Source organism: Gossypium arboreum, chromosome 13 (genome assembly GCF_025698485.1).
Source record: "Gossypium arboreum isolate Shixiya-1 chromosome 13, ASM2569848v2, whole genome shotgun sequence".
NCBI classification, from domain to species: domain Eukaryota; kingdom Viridiplantae; phylum Streptophyta; class Magnoliopsida; order Malvales; family Malvaceae; genus Gossypium; species Gossypium arboreum.
The window spans coordinates 83,055,736-83,079,797 of NC_069082.1; the positions used below are offsets into that span (position 1 = coordinate 83,055,736).

General features: G+C 33.8%; 1 protein-coding gene and 2 pseudogenes across 2 annotated transcripts; all 3 read right to left on the reverse strand.

Moving 5' to 3' along the window:
• Positions 1 to 11,483: 11,483 nt before the first annotated feature.
• On the reverse strand, positions 11,484 to 16,047 carry LOC108484259 (uncharacterized; annotated as a pseudogene).
• A 208-nt stretch (positions 16,048 to 16,255) lies between these two features.
• LOC108485444 (uncharacterized) lies at positions 16,256 to 18,509 on the reverse strand. 2 transcript variants are annotated; one of them, XM_053023862.1, is made up of 3 exons: positions 18,334 to 18,509; positions 17,978 to 18,108; positions 16,256 to 16,854 (listed from the first exon to the last, which is right to left on the reverse strand). In XM_053023862.1, exons 1-3 carry the CDS (start codon positions 18,392 to 18,394, stop codon positions 16,402 to 16,404), a joined length of 645 nt encoding a protein of 214 aa, XP_052879822.1. In that variant the 5' UTR covers positions 18,395 to 18,509; the 3' UTR covers positions 16,256 to 16,401. The 2 variants fall into 2 exon arrangements, with proteins under 2 accessions (XP_052879822.1, XP_017644770.1); XM_017789281.2 differs by having other exon boundaries at positions 18,294 to 18,441.
• A 129-nt stretch (positions 18,510 to 18,638) lies between these two features.
• On the reverse strand, positions 18,639 to 23,584 carry LOC108485362 (bifunctional 3-dehydroquinate dehydratase/shikimate dehydrogenase, chloroplastic-like; annotated as a pseudogene).
• Between the last annotated feature and the right edge of the window lie 478 nt (positions 23,585 to 24,062).

A 24,062-nucleotide genomic window follows, 5' to 3' on the forward strand; every position in this document is an offset into this window, starting at 1 on the left:
CTTTCTAAATTGTTGGTCAAAATTATGAAAAAAATGCATGGCTTTAAATTTTATGTTTTATTAAAACCTATATTATTTCACATTTTACAAATTTAACCTTTATAATTTAATATAACAACTTAATAATGCATGCCATTACCATCCATTCATATATTCAATGTCCTAATTGCAACATAAATACTTCAAATTATAAAGACACGTTCAATTTGGCCCTTTTAAACCATCAAATTTTAATTTTACGCGATTAAGCCCTTTTATTAAATCGGGCACTCAAACGCCAAAATTAAAACACGAAAATTTCACAGATTTTAATTCACACATAATAAACACAGAAAATATTTTTTAAATATTTTTTTGACTCGAATTTATGGTCCTGAAACCACTATTCCAAATAGGGTCTAAATCGGGCTGTTGTAGCATGTATAGGCTAGATGTGGTATTATGGTTGTGATTATAGCCATGAGATTTGGCTTGTAAATTGTATATATTTTGGTTTGTATATATAGCCATGAGTGATGGCTTATTTTGGTATGTTTGGTATGAATGTGATTATGGTTTTGTAGTTGCTCAAATGATTAATTGATTTGTGGAGTATAAAATGCTTGAGAATGCCTTGATGAGGTATAATTTTAGATGTTGTGTAGTTATTTATAATGAAGTTATGTGAGTGTGAATTATGGTAAATTAACTATATAGATTGATATTGTTTTGGCATGTATTTGGCTAAGTAAATGGTAGTGATTTGAGATTTAGAAGAGATGAAATTAGAATGGCATGAATTGTGCATTTGGTTGATGATTTTGGCTGCCTAATTGTATGATGAAATGGTACCATTTTGGTTGTTTAGGTGAGCATGAATAAGGGTGGCAAGTTGGCCTTGCAAATGGCCTATTTTTCGTCCACACAGGCGTGTGTCTTAGCCGTGTGTGACACACTGTCATATTACATGGCCTTGTGTCCCCTAGTGATGAAATTGAATTGAAGTCAGCATGCTCAACACGGTCTCACACACGGGCGTGTGACTGGCCGTGTGGTACAAGTCAGTATACCCCTAATTAGCACACGGCCTAGCACACGGGCATATGACTTGGCCGTGTTGCATAAGTCAGTATACCCTACAATTTTGGCATGGCCTAGCACACGGTCGAGCACATGGGCGTGTGTGGCCACTTCGAAGGGCACACGGGCGTGTGGTTGGCCGTGTGACCCAAGTCAGTATGTATGCCCTGTTTCCACACGGCCTGAGACACGGACGTCTCTGGAGTCGTGTGAGGTACACTGTAACGCCCCGTACCCAATACCATTGCCAAAGTCGAACACGAGGTGTTAACGGACTTAATTCATTACTTAAACATCTCATACAATTCATTTTAAAATTTCTAGTCAAGCTAGCAATCTGCATCACAGTCGCTTAAAAATTCATATCTCGAGTTCTGAAATGAAAAATCCAATTCCGTAAATTTTTCCTAAAACTAGACTCATATATATATTTACTAATTTTTTTCTAGAATTTTTTGGTTGGGCCAATTAGTACAGTTTATTAGTTAAAGTCTCCCCTGTTTCAGGGTTCGACTACTCTAACCACTGTGTGTTACAAATTAGATATCTTCTTATACAGAGCTTCAATGACTATGTCGTTTGTCTCTAATAAAACTAGACTCAATAAGGAATCTGTACATATCAAGCATGACTTCTAATTATGTTTGTAAAATTTATGGTGAATTTCCAAAGTCAGAAAAGGGGATCCAGAAATCGCTCTGGCCCTGTTTCACAAAATTTTAAACATCTCATAAAATATAGCTCATATACCTGTTTTGCTTCTTCTATAAGAAAATAGACTCATCAAGCTTCGATTCCATAACTTATTCATTATTTAATTCCATTTCTACTATTTTTAGTGATTTTTCAAATTCACGTCACTACTGCTGTTTGAATCTATTTTATAGTAAATTTTACCTATTTCATGGTTTCCATGGATTAGCTAGCAATTTGACATACATAACACCAAATATGATCATGATTAGCCATTCCAATGGCTAATCATTACCAAGCATTTCCATACCACTCAATAACCATATCATAAGACCATATATACAAAATGATTATAATGCTATACATGCCATACTCAAAATATACAAGCCATTATGCCAAGATGGTATACGAATAGTGTGAGCGAGCCTCCGACCGTTCCCGATTTCCGAGCTGGCTTGTCAAAACTACAAGGAATGAAAAGGAGGGAGTAAGCATAAATGCTTAATAAGTTCACATGCAAATAGCAAGTAACATAACTATATAATCAAACATAAAACATCATTTGCATAATCATCACCAAGACATTCATATCACATTTTCATTTATCATCTTACCATATTGTTGTTATATAGATTTTTCAACCCGAGGGTTAAGTACATACCTGTTCAAAGTACCCATTTCACAACACTTACCAATATGTCCCTTTCATCTTGAGTATTCCTCCATTTCAGTAGAACTTTACCCGTTGAACACATCGGAATATAATTCGGATATATGGAAAGTTTACACATAAGTGCCACATATGTAGCCAAGCTACCATGTAACCCGCCCATAAGTGAACTCGGACTCAACTCAACGAGCTCGGGCGTTCGCATCCATAAGTGAACTCGGACTCAACTCAACGAGCTCGGATGCCTAGTTACATCTCACGAACTCGGACTCAACTCAACGAGTTCGGACATTCGCATCCATAAGTGAACTCGGACTCAACTCAACGAGTTCGGATGCTCAACCATCCTAGTGACATGTCACTTGTATCCTAATCTATTCCTAAGGTTCAAACGGGATTTTTTCCTCGATCTCACATTGCCGTCTCCCATGGAATATCGAAACCGATACTCGGTAGCAATTCATATTTATCAAGTAGTAAACATAATTTGCATATTACTCAACATTAACCACAAAGCATAATATTTCACGATAAAAAAAATCAGCATATCATATAATTAACATCAATAACTTAAAAATAACAATTATGCTACATTATTTACACATGAACTTACCTCGTATGCGAAAATGGCTACTTTTACCATTTCGTCCACAACTTGGTATTTTTCCATTTTAGCCCGAATTTCAGTTTTTCTTGCTCTATCATTTAAAATATAGTCTAATTAGGACTCACATTATTCAAATTGACCCAAAATCATATTTTGGAAAAATTACGCTTTGCCCTAAACTTTTGCATATTTACACTTTTGCCCCAAAGCTCGTAAATTAAACTTCAACCTATTTTCTTATGTTTTATGACATGCTGATCATTTTTCCCTTCTATGGAAACATCAAATTCTGACTCTAACATGTACTTATGACTATTAGGTATTTTTACCGATTAAGCCCTTTTGCTAGTTTTCGCTTAAAACCGAGTAACACAAGTTGTCTAACATAATTTAAAACCTCATATTCTATCATAAAACACCAAAATACACAAATTTCACCTATGGGTATTTTTCCAAATATGAACCCTAGGTTGAATTATTGCTAGCATAAGCTTAATCGAGCTACCGGGACTCCAAAAACGTAAAAATCATTAAAAACGAGGCTAGAACGGACTTACAATCGAGCTTGGAAGCTTCAAAAACCCTAGCCATGGTTTCTCCTTGCTATATTCGGCCATGGGGTTGAAGATGAGCAAAATTGGCTTTTAATTTTGTATTTTAATTCATTTTACCCTAAATGACCAAAATGCCCTTACTACTAAACTTTCCAAAATTCCATCCATGTCCAATTGTTGTCCATAGACTTAGAAATTGGTAAAATTTCTATTTAAGACCTCCTAATTAATATTTCAAAACAATTTCATACTAGAAACTTCTAGAATGCAAGTTTTGCAAATTATTCGATTTAGTCCCTAATTTCAATTTAAGCACTTTATGCATAAAATTTCTTCACGAAATTTTCACACAATCATGCAATCATATCATAGACCTCAAAATAATCATAAAATAATTATTTCTATCTCGGATTTTGTGGTCACGAAACCACTATTCCGACTAGGCCCAAAATCAGGATATTACATACACAGCCTGTTCACACGGGCATGTGACCCTTGTATGGTTGAAATTTTTCTATGTTCCCAAAGTTTTCATATGTTATCAGTTTAGTCCCAAACCACTTTTGAAGCATGTTTAAGGCCTCGTATGCCCTTATAAGAGACAATGTAATCGCGTTGAATGATTTATGTGAATAAATGCTTATTGTTTGATAAATGTATGCTATATGTTGTGAATTGATCGGTAATACCACATAACCCTACTTCAGCAACGGATACGGGTTAGGGGTGTTACAACGCCCGTGCTGGAGGCCGTGTTTGACCCCGTGTAACTCACTGACTTGCAGGCATGACCATGCCACACGCCTGTGTGATAGGCCGTGTGGTCAATTAATTCTATTCGAAATTAGCTGCAGGTTTCACACGGCCAAGACATTTGCCCGTGCTCTATGTCGTGTGGCACACACGACTGAGACACACGCCTATGTCTCTATCCATGTGCCCAATTCTGAACATTATGTTTCTCAAAATTAAGGTGCAAGGGACACACGGCCTAACCACATGCCTATGTTACCAGGCTATGTGTCACATACGGTCTAGACACTGTAGACAAAATGAAGCTATAACACACAACCAATACCAACCAATCCAATCATTCAATTAAACAAACTTTATCATTCAACAAGGCATGTCATTACATGCATAGGTGGTTATAAACTTACCTTGAATTAACTATGCATTAACATCATTGATTACATATATACAACATAACACATATAAATATATATCATAATAACCTACCTAATCATACCAAAATAGGCCATTACTAGCCATTCCAATGGCTAGGTTACAAGACATCATCATCAAGCTACCAATGGTCAAGTTGTCCTATACATGCCATTATACCAAAATGATTTTACTAAGTATACCCAAAATGACTAGTTGATAGTGTGATGATGCTCTAGTGATCTCCAACTTTCGCGAGCTTCTGAGCACTATGAAACAAGGGAAAAATAAACGGAGTAAGCATTACATGCTTAGTAAGTTCGTATAATGGAAACTAAGCTTACCAATCTCGTTTATTAAATCTAAGTATACAATAACAAGTTTTCCATCCATTTGGCTAAATTGCCTAAACACATACATCCAATCAAAGTCACAAAGTTTACATATACATCAAGTAAGAATAGATGAGCTCATCATGCAATACACTTTCAAGACATCATCATTTCATCTCATAAATCTCATGCCATGTCTAGAGTTAAATGTCCGTTGAATCATTGAAATTTTGATGGATGCTTAGGTAGTACACTCGAAGTGTAAAATTCAATAATCCTTCAATTTCTTATTCAAGGGTACCCATTATGGCACTTAACCAAGAAATAGTCTCTCGAGCCACATATCGTATAACAGCATTACCAGTCCAGGCTAAATCCTAATCATAACGTATGCTCGAGAGGTATTATATGAGGATTACCCGTCCGGGCTAAATCCTTTCTATAACAAGGTCAATGGGATTACTCGTCTTAGCTAAATCTCATCCACGACAAATGAAAGACCTTATTAGTTTCGGGAAAGCGCATATAATCATCGGAATTCATCATTTAATCGGGACTTAACCCTTTATCACCATTTCAAGCATGTATCAAATTTCTCATGATAGCATTCAAGTAATGTACATCAATATAAATCACATTCCATACAACACAACATTCAATTAAACATATTTACATGCCGGATTAAGTTACACGAACTTACCTCGACACTTGTTCGCATATAAAGTCTACTAATCCGAAACCTTTTCTTTTCCTCAATCTAACCTCGAATTAGTGTTGTCTGGATCTATATAAATGAATTTAACCATCAATTTCACAGATTTCGTATTTAAATGGACTCAATTTATGTCCTAGGCAAAATTACCATTTTGCCCCTAACTTTTTCATAAATTCTAATTTTGTCTTTAGGCCCGAAAAATGAAACTTGTGCAAATACTCCCTATTCCAAGCCTAACCAAAGCCCCATTACAAATTTTATAGCACATGTATTCATAAAATTTCAGAATTTTTTCATCGAATTTTCCAACTTTTCATTTTAACCCCTAAATCAAGTTTTCATCAAAATTCACTTTGTAAAAGTTATTTATTTATCAATAATCTTTCATTTTATACCACAAATTTCTAATTTCCAGCATATACATCCATGACCCATTTTTCATACCTTGATAACTTTTCAAATTAATCTCTCAAATAGAGAGATTAAGCTACCCGGTTTCAAAATTATCAAAATTACTAAAAACAGGACAAGGAAACTTACCCAATTAGGCCTTGAAAGTTTCTTTTCTCTCACCTAGGGTTTCCATGTGCTTTTAGGTTGAAGATGATGAAAAATAAGATGATATATTTTCTTTTCATCTTTTAATTAATTAAGTATTTTGCTATTTCTAATTTAGTCCTTGCCTTTTTTCTATATTTTCATGGATGAGTCACCAAGAAAAATCTACATACTTTTCTTGATGGTCTAATTACCACATAAGGACCTCTAGATTTGAATTCCATAGCTATTTAACCCTTATAGCTACTAGAATTCAACTTTCGCATTTTATGCAATTTAGTCCTTCTCGAAATTAAACATTTAATCGATAAGATTTTCGTTTCAAAATTTTCACATGACATGTCTATTATAATATCGACCATATAATAAAATTAAATTAAACCTTATTTTTGGATCAGATTTGTGGTCCAAAAATCACTGCTTCGATTTCACTGAAAAATGGGTTGTTACAGTATTCAGGAGATTCAAACGGCGAATTTTTACATATCAATCCTTTACTTTCCCTTTTGATAATATCATTTCATATACAAAATCATGAATCTCACATTTTACATTTATGTCCATCAATTGAATATATGTTCCAATTTCATCCAAATAATTAGTTAACAATTATCATTCAATAAAAGTTATACAAAGTATTACATTATCTAAACTTCTATTCAAACATAAAAAAATTATCAGTTTACCATTATACAAACTTACATCGACAAAAACAGTTGTAAAAACGAAGCCACTGACTAATTTGACACTTAACTTTTCCTCGGTTTAGATCCGTTTGGTTCGTTTCTTGATCTAAATAATAATTTTCATTCAATTAAACCATTAAAATAGCTTAAATAACTAATTCAACTCATATTACCCCCAATGTTTTACCTTAAATGCAATTTAGTTCCAAAACCCAAAACTTGCAATTTAACCACTTTTAATTAAAATTCATACTAGTTGATTTTCATATGGTTCATAATCAGCGCATTTTTATCATCATTTCACAATATTTAAATTATATTTTACTAATTAAATAATTTAATCCCTAAACCTTAAAATCACTAAAAATCACATAACAAAATGAGTTTATTCATCAACCAAGCTTAATACTCTATCAACCAAATTCAAAACACATTCACATCATTCATGGTAAGTCCCTAGAATTTTAACAATTTTACAAATTGACCCCAGGGCTAACTAAATTAAGCTAATACGAACTTAAGAACATAAAAATCACTAAAAACTAACCTCTAAAACACAAACATGCAAGGGACAATGCTTAGTTGAACCTTCAATGCTTTCCCATGGAATTTTTGGTTTTCAAATGCCCAAGCAAGAAGATGACCACCTTTGTTTTAATTTAGTTTATGTTACTAATTTATCAATTTTTCCTTTAAAAATAAGCCAAATTCCATGCATTTAATCACCTAAAACCATCCACTATAAAACCAAATAGTATATTTACATTTAAGTCCACATACTAAATTTCCCTTAAGCATATGACACCTTTAATTAATAGAAACCTACTTTTGAAATTTTTACAATTTAGTCTTTTTTACTAAAATAACTATTTAAACCTTAAAATTTTCAAACCAAACCTTCACATACCTAGTTAGTAACTCCATAAATATTTAATAAAAATATTTAAGAGTTTGTTTTACAGAAACGAGGTCTTAGTGCCTCATTTTTCTGAAACCACTTAACTTTCAGGACAACCACTTATACTAGTCATTTATTCAATTTACTAAAATTTCATCAAATCAAAATTTTATATAACTTATAGTTGACTCATATAATTTAAATACTACTTATTACGGTCTTACTCATTGGATTTGTGGTTCTAAAATCATTATTTTTGACACCATTGAAAATGGGTTGTTACACACAATTTTGCTATGCATGCAAAACATGAAGGACAAAAACACAAAAGATATAATAGTGAAATATGAAATTAAATTTTTTATTTCTTCATCATTCAAATACATAGAAAACAATTACATGTTCACTACAATATGGATATATTTCCCAACACTTTCAAAAAATAACAAATCAGTCCTAATAACAATTTTTCGTTACAAACATAACGGAAAAGTAACATGTCATTTAACTGGCAACGTTGGAGTCCTTGCTATCATTTAACCGGCCACGTTGGAGGGTCTGTTTTCATTTAAACAGCCCTATTTAAGAACCCTAGCTAGGCAGTAGAAGAAAAATAAGAGAAAAAGAAGAAGAGAAGGAATGGAGCCGCAATCTGAGTTGCAACTAGTTGAAGCAATCAAATCACCAGGTCGATTTCCGTTAGCATCAATGGATTAATATCAGCACAAGCATTGAGCAAGATTTTGACAATTTCAGGTGAATCGAAAGATCCACCGGTAGTAGTACAATGGAAAGCCCTACTCCATCGGAACCACAAACCCTATTGACATCGACTTGTTCGCTTTTGATGATATAATTCACCACATCCTTGCAACCAAAAATTGAAGCAATCAGAAGAGGCATTCGTTCGTCGAACCCCATCTTCTTCGTGCATATCCTTCTTCCATAAAACAAGCTTGGCTCATCAATGTACCCTCTTCCTCGATAGCAATCCTAAAATTGATCAAATCATTCAAAGTCGATAACTCCAACAAATTAGAAAACTTTTGTGCAGCTCCATCGGTTTGAGTTAATTTCCCCATTGCAACACTGTATATGGTAATCAAATTTCTCTTCGTTTATGAAACAAATAATTTATAAATTTATAATAGAATATTAGTTATAAATTTATAAACCTTTACCCTAAAAATTTCAATCCTTTAATTATCTAACATTAAACCCTAAAATGTTAATCCCAATCAATTTTTTTTTCTTCTTATTAATCTCAATCAATCCTTTCTTTTTTTTTTCCTTAATCTCAATCCAACTTTTCTTTTCTTTTCCCTAAACCCGTCCAAACCTTAGACCCTTCAGCTACTCGCCCAACGTGGCAAGTTAACTGGCCACGTCACTTAGTTAACCGGCCATGTCACTTGTCCCGTTAGGCCTATAATGGAAAATGTTAATGAGTGATTGATTTGTCACTTTTCAATAACGTTAGTAACTGATTTTTTATTTTTTAAAAGTTGGGTGACTGGGTTGAAAGTTGAGTGATTGTTTTGTCATTGAAATTAAAGTTGAGTGACTGTTGGTGTACTTTATCCAAAAAGGGAAAAGAGCAATGATAAAAAAAAATGGCCTAAGAGACCTGAAAAATGAATGCATTCAATTCAAAATCTCAAAAGCCTAGCCCCCTCAATCCCTAACAAACCCTAGTAGCAACCAACTATTGTTTCCACCGTCATAAGATGAGACAAAAAGGAGAAGTGAATAGGAAGTATGAAGGTTCTTTCATACAAACCATCAGCACGCTTATCTCCAACGAAGGTTGTGTCGTAAAAACCTACAAAAAGCACTACATCTACCGTGGTGCCGATTAAAACTTCAATAGAGAAGGAAGTTAAGGTTGCTCATTCGCCTTTAGCCACCAGAACAAGGTCTTGAGTGTAGACTCCTAGCCTCCCAAAAGTTTCCTTCGGTGAGATGGACGAAGAGCCATGACACTATCAAGCGAAGAAGAATAAGGCCCCACCAACAAAAAAAAATCCAAAAAGCTCATCGGAAAGAGGGTAGATCCAAAGAGATCGACCGGAGACCATTCCCAACAAAACAAGACAGCCCACCTTCTAACGATAATTATTTCACTGCTAACCAAAGAAAAGCCATAAAAGGTAAAGAGAGAAAAGAAAAAAAGTTGAAGAGAGAGAGATTTGGTAAAATATCAAATGATTAAGTTTTACTTGTTTAGATTAATAAGATTGTCATATTTATGCAATTTCAAATCCAAAGAAAGTTATTCAATGGTGACCCTAAATCTTTCGGCTTAACTTTTTCCACTAAAGGTTGGTTACCTTTCTTTATGTTATTTGTATCAATAATCAATTTATGGACAAGTGCACTTGAAGTAGTCGATCTGGCTCTAATGTTGTGTCTATGATATTATTTCCCAAGAAATTGGTGTAACGAAAGATCTTAAATTTGAAATCTTAATAAATTTAGTCTACAACATTTACACATTCTATCAATTAGATAATGATTTAACAAATTTAGCTCATAATATTTATGCGAATATATAAAAATTGTGGGTTAAATTTGTTATTATACTAATCAAATTTATGTACAATTGATGGAAGACATTAACACAATAATTAAATATTCATAGTTACTCACTTCCAAAATTGACAAAGATTAAATTACTTCAAGAAACCAATCTGCTTAATATTAAAAATTGAAAGAGTTTCACCTAATTGTTTTGATATTAGGTGTCGTAAGTTTCTGTCCACTCATAATCATGATGGGTAGCATAAAATTAAAAATTCTTGAACATTGTTTTTATTAAATGAGGGATCTTCCTTAAAAGTCAGGGAGCAGATAAAAAATGAAGGCTCACCGATATTAAGGTTTGGTTTAGTATCGATTATCAAAAGCATTTTTGGGGTCAAAAGCGTTTAGAGCATAAACAATACTAAACAGACAACCTTTGGAGTTAAAAGTATTTTTTAAAAGTGCTTTTGAACCCAAAAGCAAAAATAGTTTTCTCTAGCTTCTGCTTTTGGCAAAAACGCTTTTACGAACAAAAACAATTTTAACCTTTATAAAATATTGTATATAATATTTATATTGAGCATGTAATTACTTTCCTATTGAAATTATGTAATTACTTTCCTATTGAAATTTATTTTAAATATATAATATTATATATTTAAATTTTATTGATTACATTTTAATATTTAAAATATCGTTTATATATTCAAATTAAATTTTATAAATAATCAATATTAAATGTTTAAAAAACATTTAATATTTATAATAAATTATATTTTATATTCTTACTAAAAATCATAATATTAACTAATTTAAATATTATTTAAATACATATTTGTTATTTTATAACACCATATCTAAAATACACATTTTATTTCTCCAAAACACTTTTTAACAACAATACTAAATACCAAACTTTTCAAAAGTAATTTTCAAAATCTCTTTTCCTAAGTAACTTTAGTTTTAAAGATTCTCATGTATGCAAGCTACTTAATTTTATAATTCAATTGAATTGGGCTTGAGCTTTTAAATTGAAATAGAGATTAACTTAATTTAGCAATAACATTTTAAAAAGTTGGAAATAAAATAGGTTGCGAATCTTAACCTATCCAGCATACCAAAATACAACTTTGGCTAAAAGAATGTATTAGCAAAGAGCTGAGCAGACAGTTACAGTCCTCGGAACAATAGGTTTGCAAAATGCTCTCTGCTAAACATTCATGATATACTATTTATCACAGATGCCTCTTCAAATTCAACAGGTTGCATGGAAATAACAGGCTAAAATAAGTCATGAACTGAAATTCATGACCGTCTCCAAGTTAGGGACAAGGGGCGCAGAAACTCAAACTCCGGCTCTCACAGATATGAAAAAGATGCACCTGTAAAAGAGTAGCGGTATGAAACTGATGTAGAAGCAGGCACAGGCTTAACATCATGATGTCGTTGCATCTGGTTGTAATCGGCTAAAGAATCCGAAGTATATGTTAAATACGATCTTATCCACTTGGTTGTTTTCTCTCCTCAAATGATCACTCTCTATTAGGTGCGTCTCTCCACCTGAACGTGGCAGGTACGAGTCTATTGAACCACCATAGTATTAACTATAGTATGGATCTGTAGCATAGGAATCCAAGGTAGAAGCAGCAGCTACAGATGTATTTGCAATTACTGCAGTAACGGTTGATTGCATTGCTTGTGTAGCTCCCAAATCATAAGACCGATACTCTCTCTGAGGCAAGTAAAGAGGATCAGAGGGAATTATATTTCTCTGAATTGGCACAGATTCCCTGTATGCCATCTCTGGTTGACATAGAGGCTGCTCATTATAATCTCTATGGTAAGATCCTAATTTAGGAGCCATATGAGGCTGAAAGCTCGAGTTTCTTCTCTCTCCCTGAAAACCATAAGCCCCATAATCATTCTCATTAAGGTATAAATCACGATGAATGTCCTCCCTCCGAGCAGATGCTAACTCTACATACGTAATTTGTCGATCCCTTTCATGAGATAAAACACGATAACTTCTGGCACTGATATTGGCATAAGGATCTCTAGCAGATGCTTCTCTGTCTGAAGGGGGGCCCTGCTTCCCTTGGTCTATCATGAGCTTCCCTATTTGAGTGTTCACGGATTCAAGCTGCTGCCCTTGATGGAGGAGAGTGGACAGGCAGTGCAGTTGAATGAACTGCAACAGGTCGGAACAATTTAGTGAGTTTCCGAACCTGAAAGGAAAAATTCAGATGTCGTTAAAGCCAAAATATGAAGGAAACTGGCAACACCAAACTGCCAGGTAAGAATACTACTCCTCACTTGTCTAGCAGTAAGTTCAGTTTGAATTTGTTATTTTTGTTATAATTTTCCCTGATTGCCTTCTTGAATATGCTTTTTGCCAGTGGAAAACAATCAGCATGGACGCTGAACCGCACCTGAAAAAGATGTCATTGGTACACAAATCTCTTGGGTGAGGAGGAAGAGTTGTAACTAGAGGAAGATGGCTATAATGAAATGGTACCTGAGCAGGGAAAGCCCCATCAAAAGGCTCGGGCTCAAGTTTCATTCCACCAGAAGTGGATGCTTTATAAACACCATACATAAATTTGAGGTCATAATCATATAGAAAAAGCTTAAGCCCTCGTCTGATACCCAACACAAGATCTTTTTTACAATTTGATACCCCCATTACTCGGTACCGGAAACAATCAGGCCTGGTCTTTGCGTTGCACAGAAATATTAGACCATCAATCCTTTTTTTCATCTTATTTTCTTGTTTCTTTCCCTTACCATCATTTTTTTCTTTATTCTTGTTATTATTCTCTGAATTCCTGCGCTTTTCCATCTGCTAATTCCATTTTCTCCTTTTGTTACCTCTCAGCTTCTCTTCATTCTTCCGGTTCTTATTCAAAAGACCAGGCCCCCTCCCCCTTCTTCGCTTTCTGGAACTTTGACTTAACTTACTACTCTTTTCCTTGCCACCTGACCCATACGTATTTTCCTCATTCTTTTCAATCTGCCAGCTATTCTCTACATGCACCATACTGGTGGTAGCATCCTTTTGTGGGTTTTCTTCCCTTGAATTTTGCTTCTTAGCATCATTTTCAGTTGCTTTACTGCCTTCTGATAAACTCTTAATTTTCTTCTTTCGATTTCTCCCCCGAACCTCAAAAGTATGAGTGACTTTTCTTGTCTTCAAGAAATTCCTGGCCATTGACTTTGCAATGTCAGATTTGGCCTTTGATAAATTAGAGCTTTTCTTTTCACATGCTTGTGATAGTGCCAAACCTACTTCAGCACTGTCACCTTCATTTTTGTTATTTTCTTGTTCCTGGTCTACACCCACAGAGTGATAGAAGCCAATTGTTTTCCTGGTCAAATTAACAATCAAGCAGATAAGAGCAGTTTGGGAATGTCTAGAGCCAGTCAAGCACAGCAAATAAACTTCTTGGGAAAAAAGAACATATGGAATAAACCGGTTTTTATTTATTAAAAGCCGTATCCACTTTACCATATATGTAAATTGCATATTTTAACATAAATATTGGATGAATATAGTTACAGAAACTAGAAACATTTGTGCAAGAAACTTCATGGTCTCTCTTAGCAGTAGAGCCTGATTTCTAAAGTAGACACAGAAATATAGTCTGCCCCCAAATACCACAGTGTATTCACTGGAAAAATCCATATTGAAATTAAAAAATATATCAATTTGCTATAATGTCTTCTTGTCATGCCCTTGTACCAATCAAAATTAAGAACTTCCAAAGGTCTATACTGGAGCAAAGCAATAAGATATGTACAGTTTTAACTAGGATTGGAACAGGATGAAGAAAAATATCACTGAAAATGAGAGACTTCTCCCATTTTTCTTATACTTAGAAACATTTGAGCAAGAAAAGTAGTGGTCCCACCTAGTGATGGTACTTGATTTATAAAACTGGCTCAAAAGCAGACATGAAAACATAGAAAGTCCCGAACACCTCTGGTATATTCACCAGTAAAACCCATATCGAGTCAAACTTTGTTTGCTATAACTTCCTCCCATTCATCCATGCATTTGCACCAATCAAAGATAAAAACTTGCTAAGGTCAAAACCACAGCAAACAATATAACTGTGAAAAGTTGACATGAAAACAAATAAAGTCCCTTCTTTTCTCCTACTTAGAACTAAGAAGGAACTTAACAGCTGAAAATTGAAGTTTCTCCATTTTCTTGCTCACCAAATACTACATTAACCGGGGATATAAAAGATAGTAACAACAGTATAGAATAACATATCTCATTTAAATCTTTTCTTCCCTTCCACCAATTTTCAGAAATCTACAAAACTTCTCAATTTCAGTTCTATATAACTCATTTTCAAATGTTTGCTTCAAAAATTAAGAACTTCCTAATTGTCAATACCAAAGCAAAGCAATAAAATATGTAAAGCTATAAGTTGGACTTGGAACAGGATGAACACAAAAATGAGATTTTTTTATTTTTTTTCCTTCATTTCTCCTACTTAGTACTTAGAGGTTAAAAGGAGATGGTTCTAAGCCGTTTGTTACTTTTTATGTCCCTGGATAATGTTTCTTAACTTTCTGTCTCATAAAACATCACATTATCCAGGGACAAAAGTAACAAACGGCATAGAACCATCTCCTTTTAACCTCTTTCTTCCCTTCCACCATTTTCCTCAAATCTAATAAACATTCTCAACTTCAATTCTAAATAACTCATTTTTCATTCTAAATGTCTTATTCAATGCCCCGAGATATTAAGAACACCCTCATCGTCAATACCAAAGAAAGGCAATATAAATATGTGAAGTTATAAGTTGGAAATGGAACAGGATGAAGAGAACATTGTCAAAGAGAAGAAAATTTTCCCTTCTTTTCTCCTACTTGGAGCTTAAAAGGAACCTCATGCAAGCTTTCTCTCTCACACAAACATCCCATTATCCACACAAATCTACTACAAATTCTTCAATTTCAAATCCAAATAACTAGTTTCATTCTAAACGGCTTCCTCAGTACCACCAAAAGGTAAAGCTCACTGTTAATACGTTTCATCTCGTTGCTAAGATATCTAATTAGATCATCAATAATCGTTTAGAGACTGATAAATTTTCGGAGGGGAAAAAAACAATAGCAACCAATCAAAATTAACAACTCTTTTTTTTTTTTTTTTTGAAAATAAGGAAAGAAAACCAGAGAACAAAAGATTTCTAAAAAGTCCGTCACATGCCCTTTTTTTTCTCCACAACCAAACAGAAGAGAGAAAATAAAATTACATTCCGCAAAAGGAAAAAAAGAAAAAAAAACCTGGATTGAAGTCTAATTAGAGAAACATGTTAGGGTTGTGAATTGGGGAAAGTGAAATTTCAGAAACAGAGAAAAAGAATACGAATTACTTCTAGGAAGCGTACCCTATTGAAGATATCGAATAACCCTTTTGTGACTTACTAGAACACCGTTTATGTGTATTGCTGTTACAAAAGTATCGAATATAAATCTGTGTTAACGAATTAAAAATCCACGTAAACTAAGCAAAGTTTAATCAATAGATGTGTTTCTTATTTTCTTTGAGAATATATATATATCTTAACCAAATATCCAATCTTTTATAAAATAACAAATATTATATTGAAACTGTTTTATATTTTTATATTAAGATTAAAATTCAAAATACCATAATTTTTATATTTTAATTTATACCATCTACTCAGTTGAAAATAAGAAAACTTGATTAAGCATTAAGAATTCAAACTTATTTCCAAGCATAAACCCATATAATTTGCAATTACAAGCATCTCATTTGGAGGTATAAAATCAAAATGTAAATAGAAATGAGAGAGAAATACATCAGTCAAGCATATTCACAAGCTTAATTAAATAACACAAAATATCTTTCAAAAGGTTTGGGTAAAGAGTGTAAAGATCAATAACTGAATTCAAATCATTCAATCAAGATAAACTTTAATATCAATTCCATTATCAATGAGGGATTGAACCACAGCTCTGATTTTGCCTTCGAATTTGTCCCTCTCCCTGGGAGTATAAGAAGCTGTATACACATCGGCTTCTCTCGCTCTCTCAGCTAATATCCGCCCGATTGCCAAGCAAGCCGGAATGTCCGATCTGGATCTCAGTACTGCTTTAATGTCTTTCGAGTTTGTGCCTGCGACTGCAACTTGCTTACATGTCACCCTATGTGTGACAGAAGCGGAAACAAACCGCTTCGAGATGAAGACATCAAGTGTAAATGGTTCCATGTAGGCTTCGGTCCGTTGTTTAAATGAGACATGCTTGTTTGGATTCTTCGACTTTTTTCCTTTCTGATAAGTGTATGGCTTGCTATTATCATCATCAAGAAAATCCTCTACCCCAAAAAAACTTCTTGGTGAACAATGAACCTGTACAAGGGAAAATGTTGTATAAAGTCTGCAACTCTGAACTTCACAAGCTAATGAAGCAACACTTCGGCACAAGGGATAATATCACTAAAAAGGGGATAATATCAAACTATACACTTCTCAATATTTGAGCATTCAACAATAAATATGAGACTATAAGGAAATCATGCATTTTGACAGACAAAAGAAAGAAAATTTTGCATGTTTTGCGGATAAATTGGACTACTCTTTAGACTTCATTATCAAACACACACATATATGCATATTACACCTTAGTTCAACAAGCCAATGCTTTTATTTTTTGCACATTGCATCTTAGGCATATAAGCATAGATTGATAATATGAATTGGACAGATGATGGGGTTGATTTGATGCAAACAGAGTTATACGCATGCAGATTAAGCAAAAGGAAATAGGAAGAAGGAATGAAGCAGGTATTTTTCTGGAAAAGTAGAACCTTTCAACTAGATTTACACGACTTCCTTCCAATTAACATATCAAATAAATGAACAGCTTATATACATCGTCGAACTAGATTCACACGATTTTCTTTGAATCAACACGTCAACAAAACAAAGATGCACGAACAGAGCTTATGTATTCCCTCTCTCATCTTTCAAATTTTCGTCTCCACGATTTTCAAACCCCTAATGCAGGCCATACTTTACTTTATGTTTGCCGTATAGGTAGATGTTACAATAAGTTTTAAATCTCTCCAGTCCACCCTTTTTTGGAACATTACTAGCATCGTAATTTCTTCAACAGGCACGCGGTCAGAGCCCTGGGCTCCGAGCACATGACTTCATGTTCTATTTCACTCCCCACAGGGTTCATTTTCTCATGGTACTACTTTGCTATCGAGGAGCATTTAGCCTTATTTCAGTCAACACCAGTTCAATTCTTTTATTCATCACGCTCATAAAGGACTTTGCCAAAACAAGTTGCAAAATAAGATTTTTCATGTTTTGTTTCTTGAAATATCAAACTATGAACACAATCTCTGGAAAACAATGGTTAGTGGTTCTGGTTTTAATTGAAAAAAATCGAAGGATAAACGAATTGGGTATCCATAAAAAAAAAAAAATCTGAAGTAAGATTTAAAAGAAAAAAAAAAGTACCTACCTGTCCAGCGTGAAAAGAAGTCGTGGGCAAGTACAAGCAAGGCAAAAGAAGTTTAGCACCAGAATCTGAAACTACCCTTTTGCTCAACACCTTCCATATCGCTTGCTTCAACATCTTACAGACAACACCCCCTGAAAACCAGAAACGAATTGTATAAAGAAGCATTATATCGAACAGTTGAAGTGCATTGTTAAAACTAGAGTATAAACAAAGAAAAATGAGTCTTGCACGAAATGTGAGAAAAAAAAAGTAAGAGGCGTTTTTGGTAGAATAAATGAAAGGGAGATGAAGAAGAAGAGAAGCAAGAGAGGTAAACCTGGCATAGATGGCAAATACAAAACTGGGAACAAACTTACTAAAGCTGGAGAACAAAGTTCCACCGTAAATAACTTCGCTTGGATACAAAGGAATATACATATTATTTAAATATTAATAAAGTGGTAACCCATTAGCAGTCAAGGCCTTTTGATCTAGTGGAATGAATTTTGTCTAGGGTGTGAGAGTTCCCGGGTTCAATTTTCGCAATGCACTTTTTATTTCCGTTACCAAAGTATTTTAATTCAAATGAAAAAAAGAAAAAAAAAAAGCATATTATTTTCTCTTCATATGTATATTTTAATACTTATCTTCTATGTTCCATGTCCAATACATTGAATCATGATTAAAAAATTCGGGAAATTATTAGAATTTTTCCATCAATTAATTTTATTCAAGTTTTAGTGTAATCCACTACATCAGAACTCGGACGTAATAATGTCCCGCATAAACTCTTCAGGTGCTGCAAAACAAACAGAAATTAAAAACCATATTAACAACTTCCACACTAATGACATATATTTCTCCAGTATTAGGATGTACTTTTTTGGAAGAAATAACACAGATTATCACCCCAAACTAAAGAAAAAATTAAGAGGATTAAAAAGAAATACCCTCAAGTTAGATATATATATTTAGGTATAATTATGATAACAATTAGAGTCTTATTTAGAAAAGGACATGATATACCTATCATAGCAGTTTTATTAGATAAAAGATTTAAAAACCCGATAAAAGCACTTATTGGAGGAATACAGTCTAATTTACATACCGGTGTAATAGGATTTAAGGTTAAACCAAACTATTTTATATCTATTATAGACCCTCTAATAGAAGAGTGTTTATGTTTAAGAATTCAGACAAAAAATTCTAAAATAAGTGATTTAGCAGAAGATTTAGCAATAAGTTGGACTTCTATTAATGAATATACCAACACGGCAGAAGTAGAAATTAAAGAAATTAATAATAAAATAATTGAGTTATTTGAACCTAATAAATTTACTACAGAAATACAATCAAAATTACTACATCTAAAAGACCTGTCAATACCAAAAGATTGGATGATTGATAGAATAAGTGGTACTAGTACTTCAAAACCTGTAAGTACTATAGAATATATGTCATCTGAAGATAGACTATATTTTAAAAATAATGCTATAATAAATACAAATGATAATCTAGTTTTACCTTCTAATTCTTAAATAGAGGAAGAAGAAGATAATATTAGTACAAATTCCACAACACCAATAGGTATGAAAACAGTTCAAATACCTATTTTCCCTACTGAACCTAGTAAAAATTCTAGAAATACTAGAATGGAAGAAATACAATCTACTACTATTATTCAACAAATGAAAATAAAAAAATGATATTATTACATTTTCAAATTTCCAACCTAGGAAATATTATACATATATAGAAATTACACTTCAATTTAGATAAGTTTAGAAATGATAGTAACCTATGTTACTGTCGAATACAAATAAGGGTCCATTTTGTTTAATTTTCACAAAGTCTAACTAAAAAGTTTTTGCACATTTTCAAACATGGTATGATGATATGACCCTCTAAAGACTCCAAATGCATGGTAGACCTTAAAAAGATAGAACATACTTATATAAAAATTGTACCCTTATCTAACATTCACACCCAGTCTGAGCAACCCAGTTCCATAAAGTTTAAGGTATAGTTTAAGATGATTAAACAGGTAAGAGATTGAAGAGATACCTTGTCGATCAGTGAACAGATTGAACTGAGAAACAGCCTGCCTTAGGAACATTTCAACTCCACTCACAGTTATTGCCCCAGCAGCCTCCGCTTCTTTCAACAAACTTGTTTTTCTAGGTGTATAAACAGCATCAAACACCAACTCATAATCCCCCAAAGTTTCCTGGTCAACTGGAATGCGCTGATCAGTATATGGATGCATTCCGAGCGTGTTGCATTCGCAAGGATTGCTCCTTTCTCCGGTCGGAAATTAATGACTTGTTCGAATGTTCGAGCTTCACCCAAGACAGCAGAAGCAAGAGATTTTGCTCTTTCTTTTCCACAAGAAAAAAAAGGGTTCAGAGCAGAATTGAAAATCATATCAGCATACAGGGAGCATTGCCTGTTTAAGAGTTGCGTATGACATACCAAAATCAATGTCGAAAATGAGTATCCGAGCTCGACTTTTAGCACCAAATGCCAACGCTCTTCCGGCACCTCCTGCACCAACTAGCACGAAGAGTTTCCCGGATATCAAAGTACCTAAATATGATAGTTTAAAAGTAAAGAAGTGGCGGAATGGACAAGTCACTAATCAACACAATAAACATATGCTATCAATGTAAGGTACCTTTTAGAGCATCCTCGATCGAAGTTATAGCAGCTTCACAATCTGTATTATAACCAATCAGCTTCCCATCACAAGGTCTCCTTATAATAGTATTAACAGCACCTATAGACTGATGATGCATGTGAAGAATACTTTGTTACATTCTCAAATATCTATTGCATATGAATGAAACTGTAAGTAAATGCTGCCATCTTTATATATTAATTAGGAAATCGAAACATCACAGGATCATGCATAAAAGAAAAGTTCTAGAATCGTTGTATACGAAACAAGCACACATGTCAATATATAGTGTTTAATATAGAAGAAAAACAAGAAACTTGTACAAATAAATGGGAAATTATAAGTTGTAATATGATTGTCAACCTCTGCAAGTGGATGAACTTCATCACAGAACTCAACTACAGCTTCCTTGTATGGAATCCCGACACTGCAGTTCGTTTAAATGAGGAAAATTCGAAGTTACGTTTTGGAGAATAATGGAAAATGGCTTTCAACTAAATCTGTCAAGGCCAGTTCTGGTTTAGTTCAATAAACAAAATCACTGGCTAAAATGTGTTTGAATGCCTAATCTACAAAAAGATAAAAACTGATCACCTATGAGAATGAAGTTGTAGAACCAACATACCTAAAACCCGGGAAATCAGAACCAGAATAGGTGCTAAAAAACTCCTTGAGATTATCAACGAAGAACGGGACATAAACCCCATTGAAGTTCTCATGTCTAAGGGTAGGATTATGCAGTATAGGGCCTTTGCTATGGCTAACAGGTTTCGAAACAAGTCCAAAAACTTTAGTTTCTGAATTCATAAGGTCATGTTTATAAGTGTGCTTAACACTGTACAAAGAAGGCATGCCAGGAATCGAGTATCCCTTGATGGATCCATAGGCTAAGAAGCCACCAAATTTTGGGCACAATAGCTGGCTTATGAGACCCCTTTCCCCTACAGAGTATGCAATTACTGGCATCTGCAAATAAATAGAATCTAATAATGTTATATCTCAGACACAATCGATACTTCTCCGAACATATTTGCAATAGAGTTGACGTTTCTTACTTGGTAGTGAGAAAGCAAATGAAAAATCCTTGCTATCTCGGTAATATCCGTTACATTCACAACCACCTTGAGGATATCGGCTCCAGTAGCTCTCATGGTGGCAGCAAGATTGGCCAACTCTTCGTCTGAAGGGGTTGAACTGGTAATATGACATGAAACAATAAATTTGGTAGCACTTTGGTAGTTGATTTTCAGTTCCCTGATAAGATGAGAAGCAACCTGGACAAGAGCATGATATGCATGTGATGTAAGTCTCGTTCCGAGTTTGGATAGCATAGACAGCAGCCTATGCAATAGTAAATGGGTACCTTGAGTTCAAAATCTATATAATCAGCTCCCAATTCTGCAGCTAAACGAAGTGTTTGTAGTCGGGAGTGCTCATCTCCTTCATATAGACCACCGTCCCATTTAGGCCTGAAACAAAGGCCTATTCTTAGAATTTATATACACCTACTTATAGAAAATATGAGTGGAACATAAATATCTTAGCCTATTGAAAAAGACTATTCTTATACTACAACTTCAACATATATTGTAATCCCACCTCAAAAATCCTTTATTCTGTCAGTCCCTCACATATTCAAACGTTGGTATAAAATATAATTCTCTAAATATCTTATAAAATTAAATACTCACTCCAAATCTAACTAATAATAATTTAGTATTAGGAGCTGGATTGCATTTTGCCATCTCTACTAAAAAAAAAGAGCAAATCAGTCCTTGTACGTTAGATTAAAAGGTAAACATATCCTTCTATCAAAAATTTCATCCATTTCTACTGTTAAAAATTAGTCCACTTGCCCTTGTACATCAGCATGATGTAAACGTCGCACGCCACGTGTTATTGCTTGATTATTTTGTCACCATGCCCGGTTTTAGCAAGGATGAAATTTTTAATAGAAATGACCAATTTACTCTTTTATCTAATATACAACGATTAATTTGCCTTTTTTTTAGCAGATGGATAAAATACAATCTAACTCTTAGTACAGAAACCTCTATGATAATTTTACCTAATAATTTACATCTTTAAAGGGAAAAATGTGTGGATGGGGGTGGGCTGGGACCTAAATATCTTTTTCAATAGTGAAGCTAAATATTTTTTTAACCAAAATTAAGTTATAAATTTTTGGAAGAGCTAAAATAAAAATTTATCAATGTATTAATATAAAATTTCATAAACTTTAGAAGGGTTAAAATAAAAAATTTCTATTTTAAAAGGTCAGAATTAAATTATAAATTATTTAAGGGCCAAAATGTAAATTTTGTCGTTATATTCACTTAAAATGCTATAATTTTTAAAAGGTTAAACCATAAATTTACCAACTTTGAGGGCCAAGGCCTGCCAACTATTGCCCCCGTGCCTATGAAAACTATACTTGAAGACATTACCATCCAGAAATGAATCTATTGAATACAAATCTTAACTGGTAAATTAACGAAGGTCTTTTTTCATCCCACGGGTCTTCGATATTATCCTCAAAGTATTAGAGTTGCATATTTTTTATCTTACCCATATTTGAATGAATTTAGATATGATTATTGGTAGAATATCCTAAATAAATAGAAATCCGAATAACATACTATAAACTCAGTGCCTTTATAAAACTTTTCAAACAAGATAAAAGCAAATTCATTAAACAAACTCAACGCCAAAAAAAGGAGAAGGTTGAATGGGTACCTGTAAAGGATGATGAGTGGCAAAGGCTTGTTATCGAGGATTGCAGGAAGGTGGTGGTGAGGGTGAAAGTTGGTGATATGATCCAACCTAATCTCGAGGAGGTGCGAACCTTCAGCTTTGGCTTGCTTCATCTCTTTAACCATTTGCTCCACTGTTTCACGCATTAATGGAGCACATATCATTGTTGAGTTTTTCAAAATCCCAGTGCTACCCATTTCTAACCAACCTCAAACTTTGGCTGAAGAGAACTTTTCCAAGAATGCTAGTCACAACGTCTTTGTATGAACCCCCTACTTAATTTCTTCATGTCATTTTTATAGACAAATTAGCTAAATATATCATGCTAAACAGGGCAAAATTAGTCAAATATGTCCTCTCTTTTTTAATTGATCAAATAGGCCTTTTTTTTAATTTAAGAGATTGAGAATGCTATAACGTGTCTCAGAATACATAAATTTCATATGTCATACCGGGATAGGATCATTATCTCAGAAACACATCCTATGAAAGTCAAGTTTCGGGGTGACGATGTTTGATATGGTCATGGGTTGATGTCTAAGTGGAGGTCCCAATCGGTGATTGTGATGCGGTCACGGGTTCAAGTATAACTAGGGGTCAATTAAGGGTCATTATGTGATCACAAGTTCAAGCTTTTTGGACAATCATAAATGATGCCTTATATATACCATACAT

Coding starts and splice junctions, on each gene's coding strand:
- LOC108485444 (XM_053023862.1), bottom strand. CDS start 18,394: ATGTATATTCCTTTGTATCCAAGCGAAGTTATTTACGGTGGAACTTTG. Junction 18,109..18,333: donor AACTTTGTTCTCCAGCTTTA/GTAAGTTTGTTC, acceptor TCTGGTTTTCAG/GGGGTGTTGTCTGTAAGATG. Junction 16,855..17,977: donor CTTCTTTTCACGCTGGACAG/GTAGGTACTTTT, acceptor TCCCTTGTACAG/GTTCATTGTTCACCAAGAAG.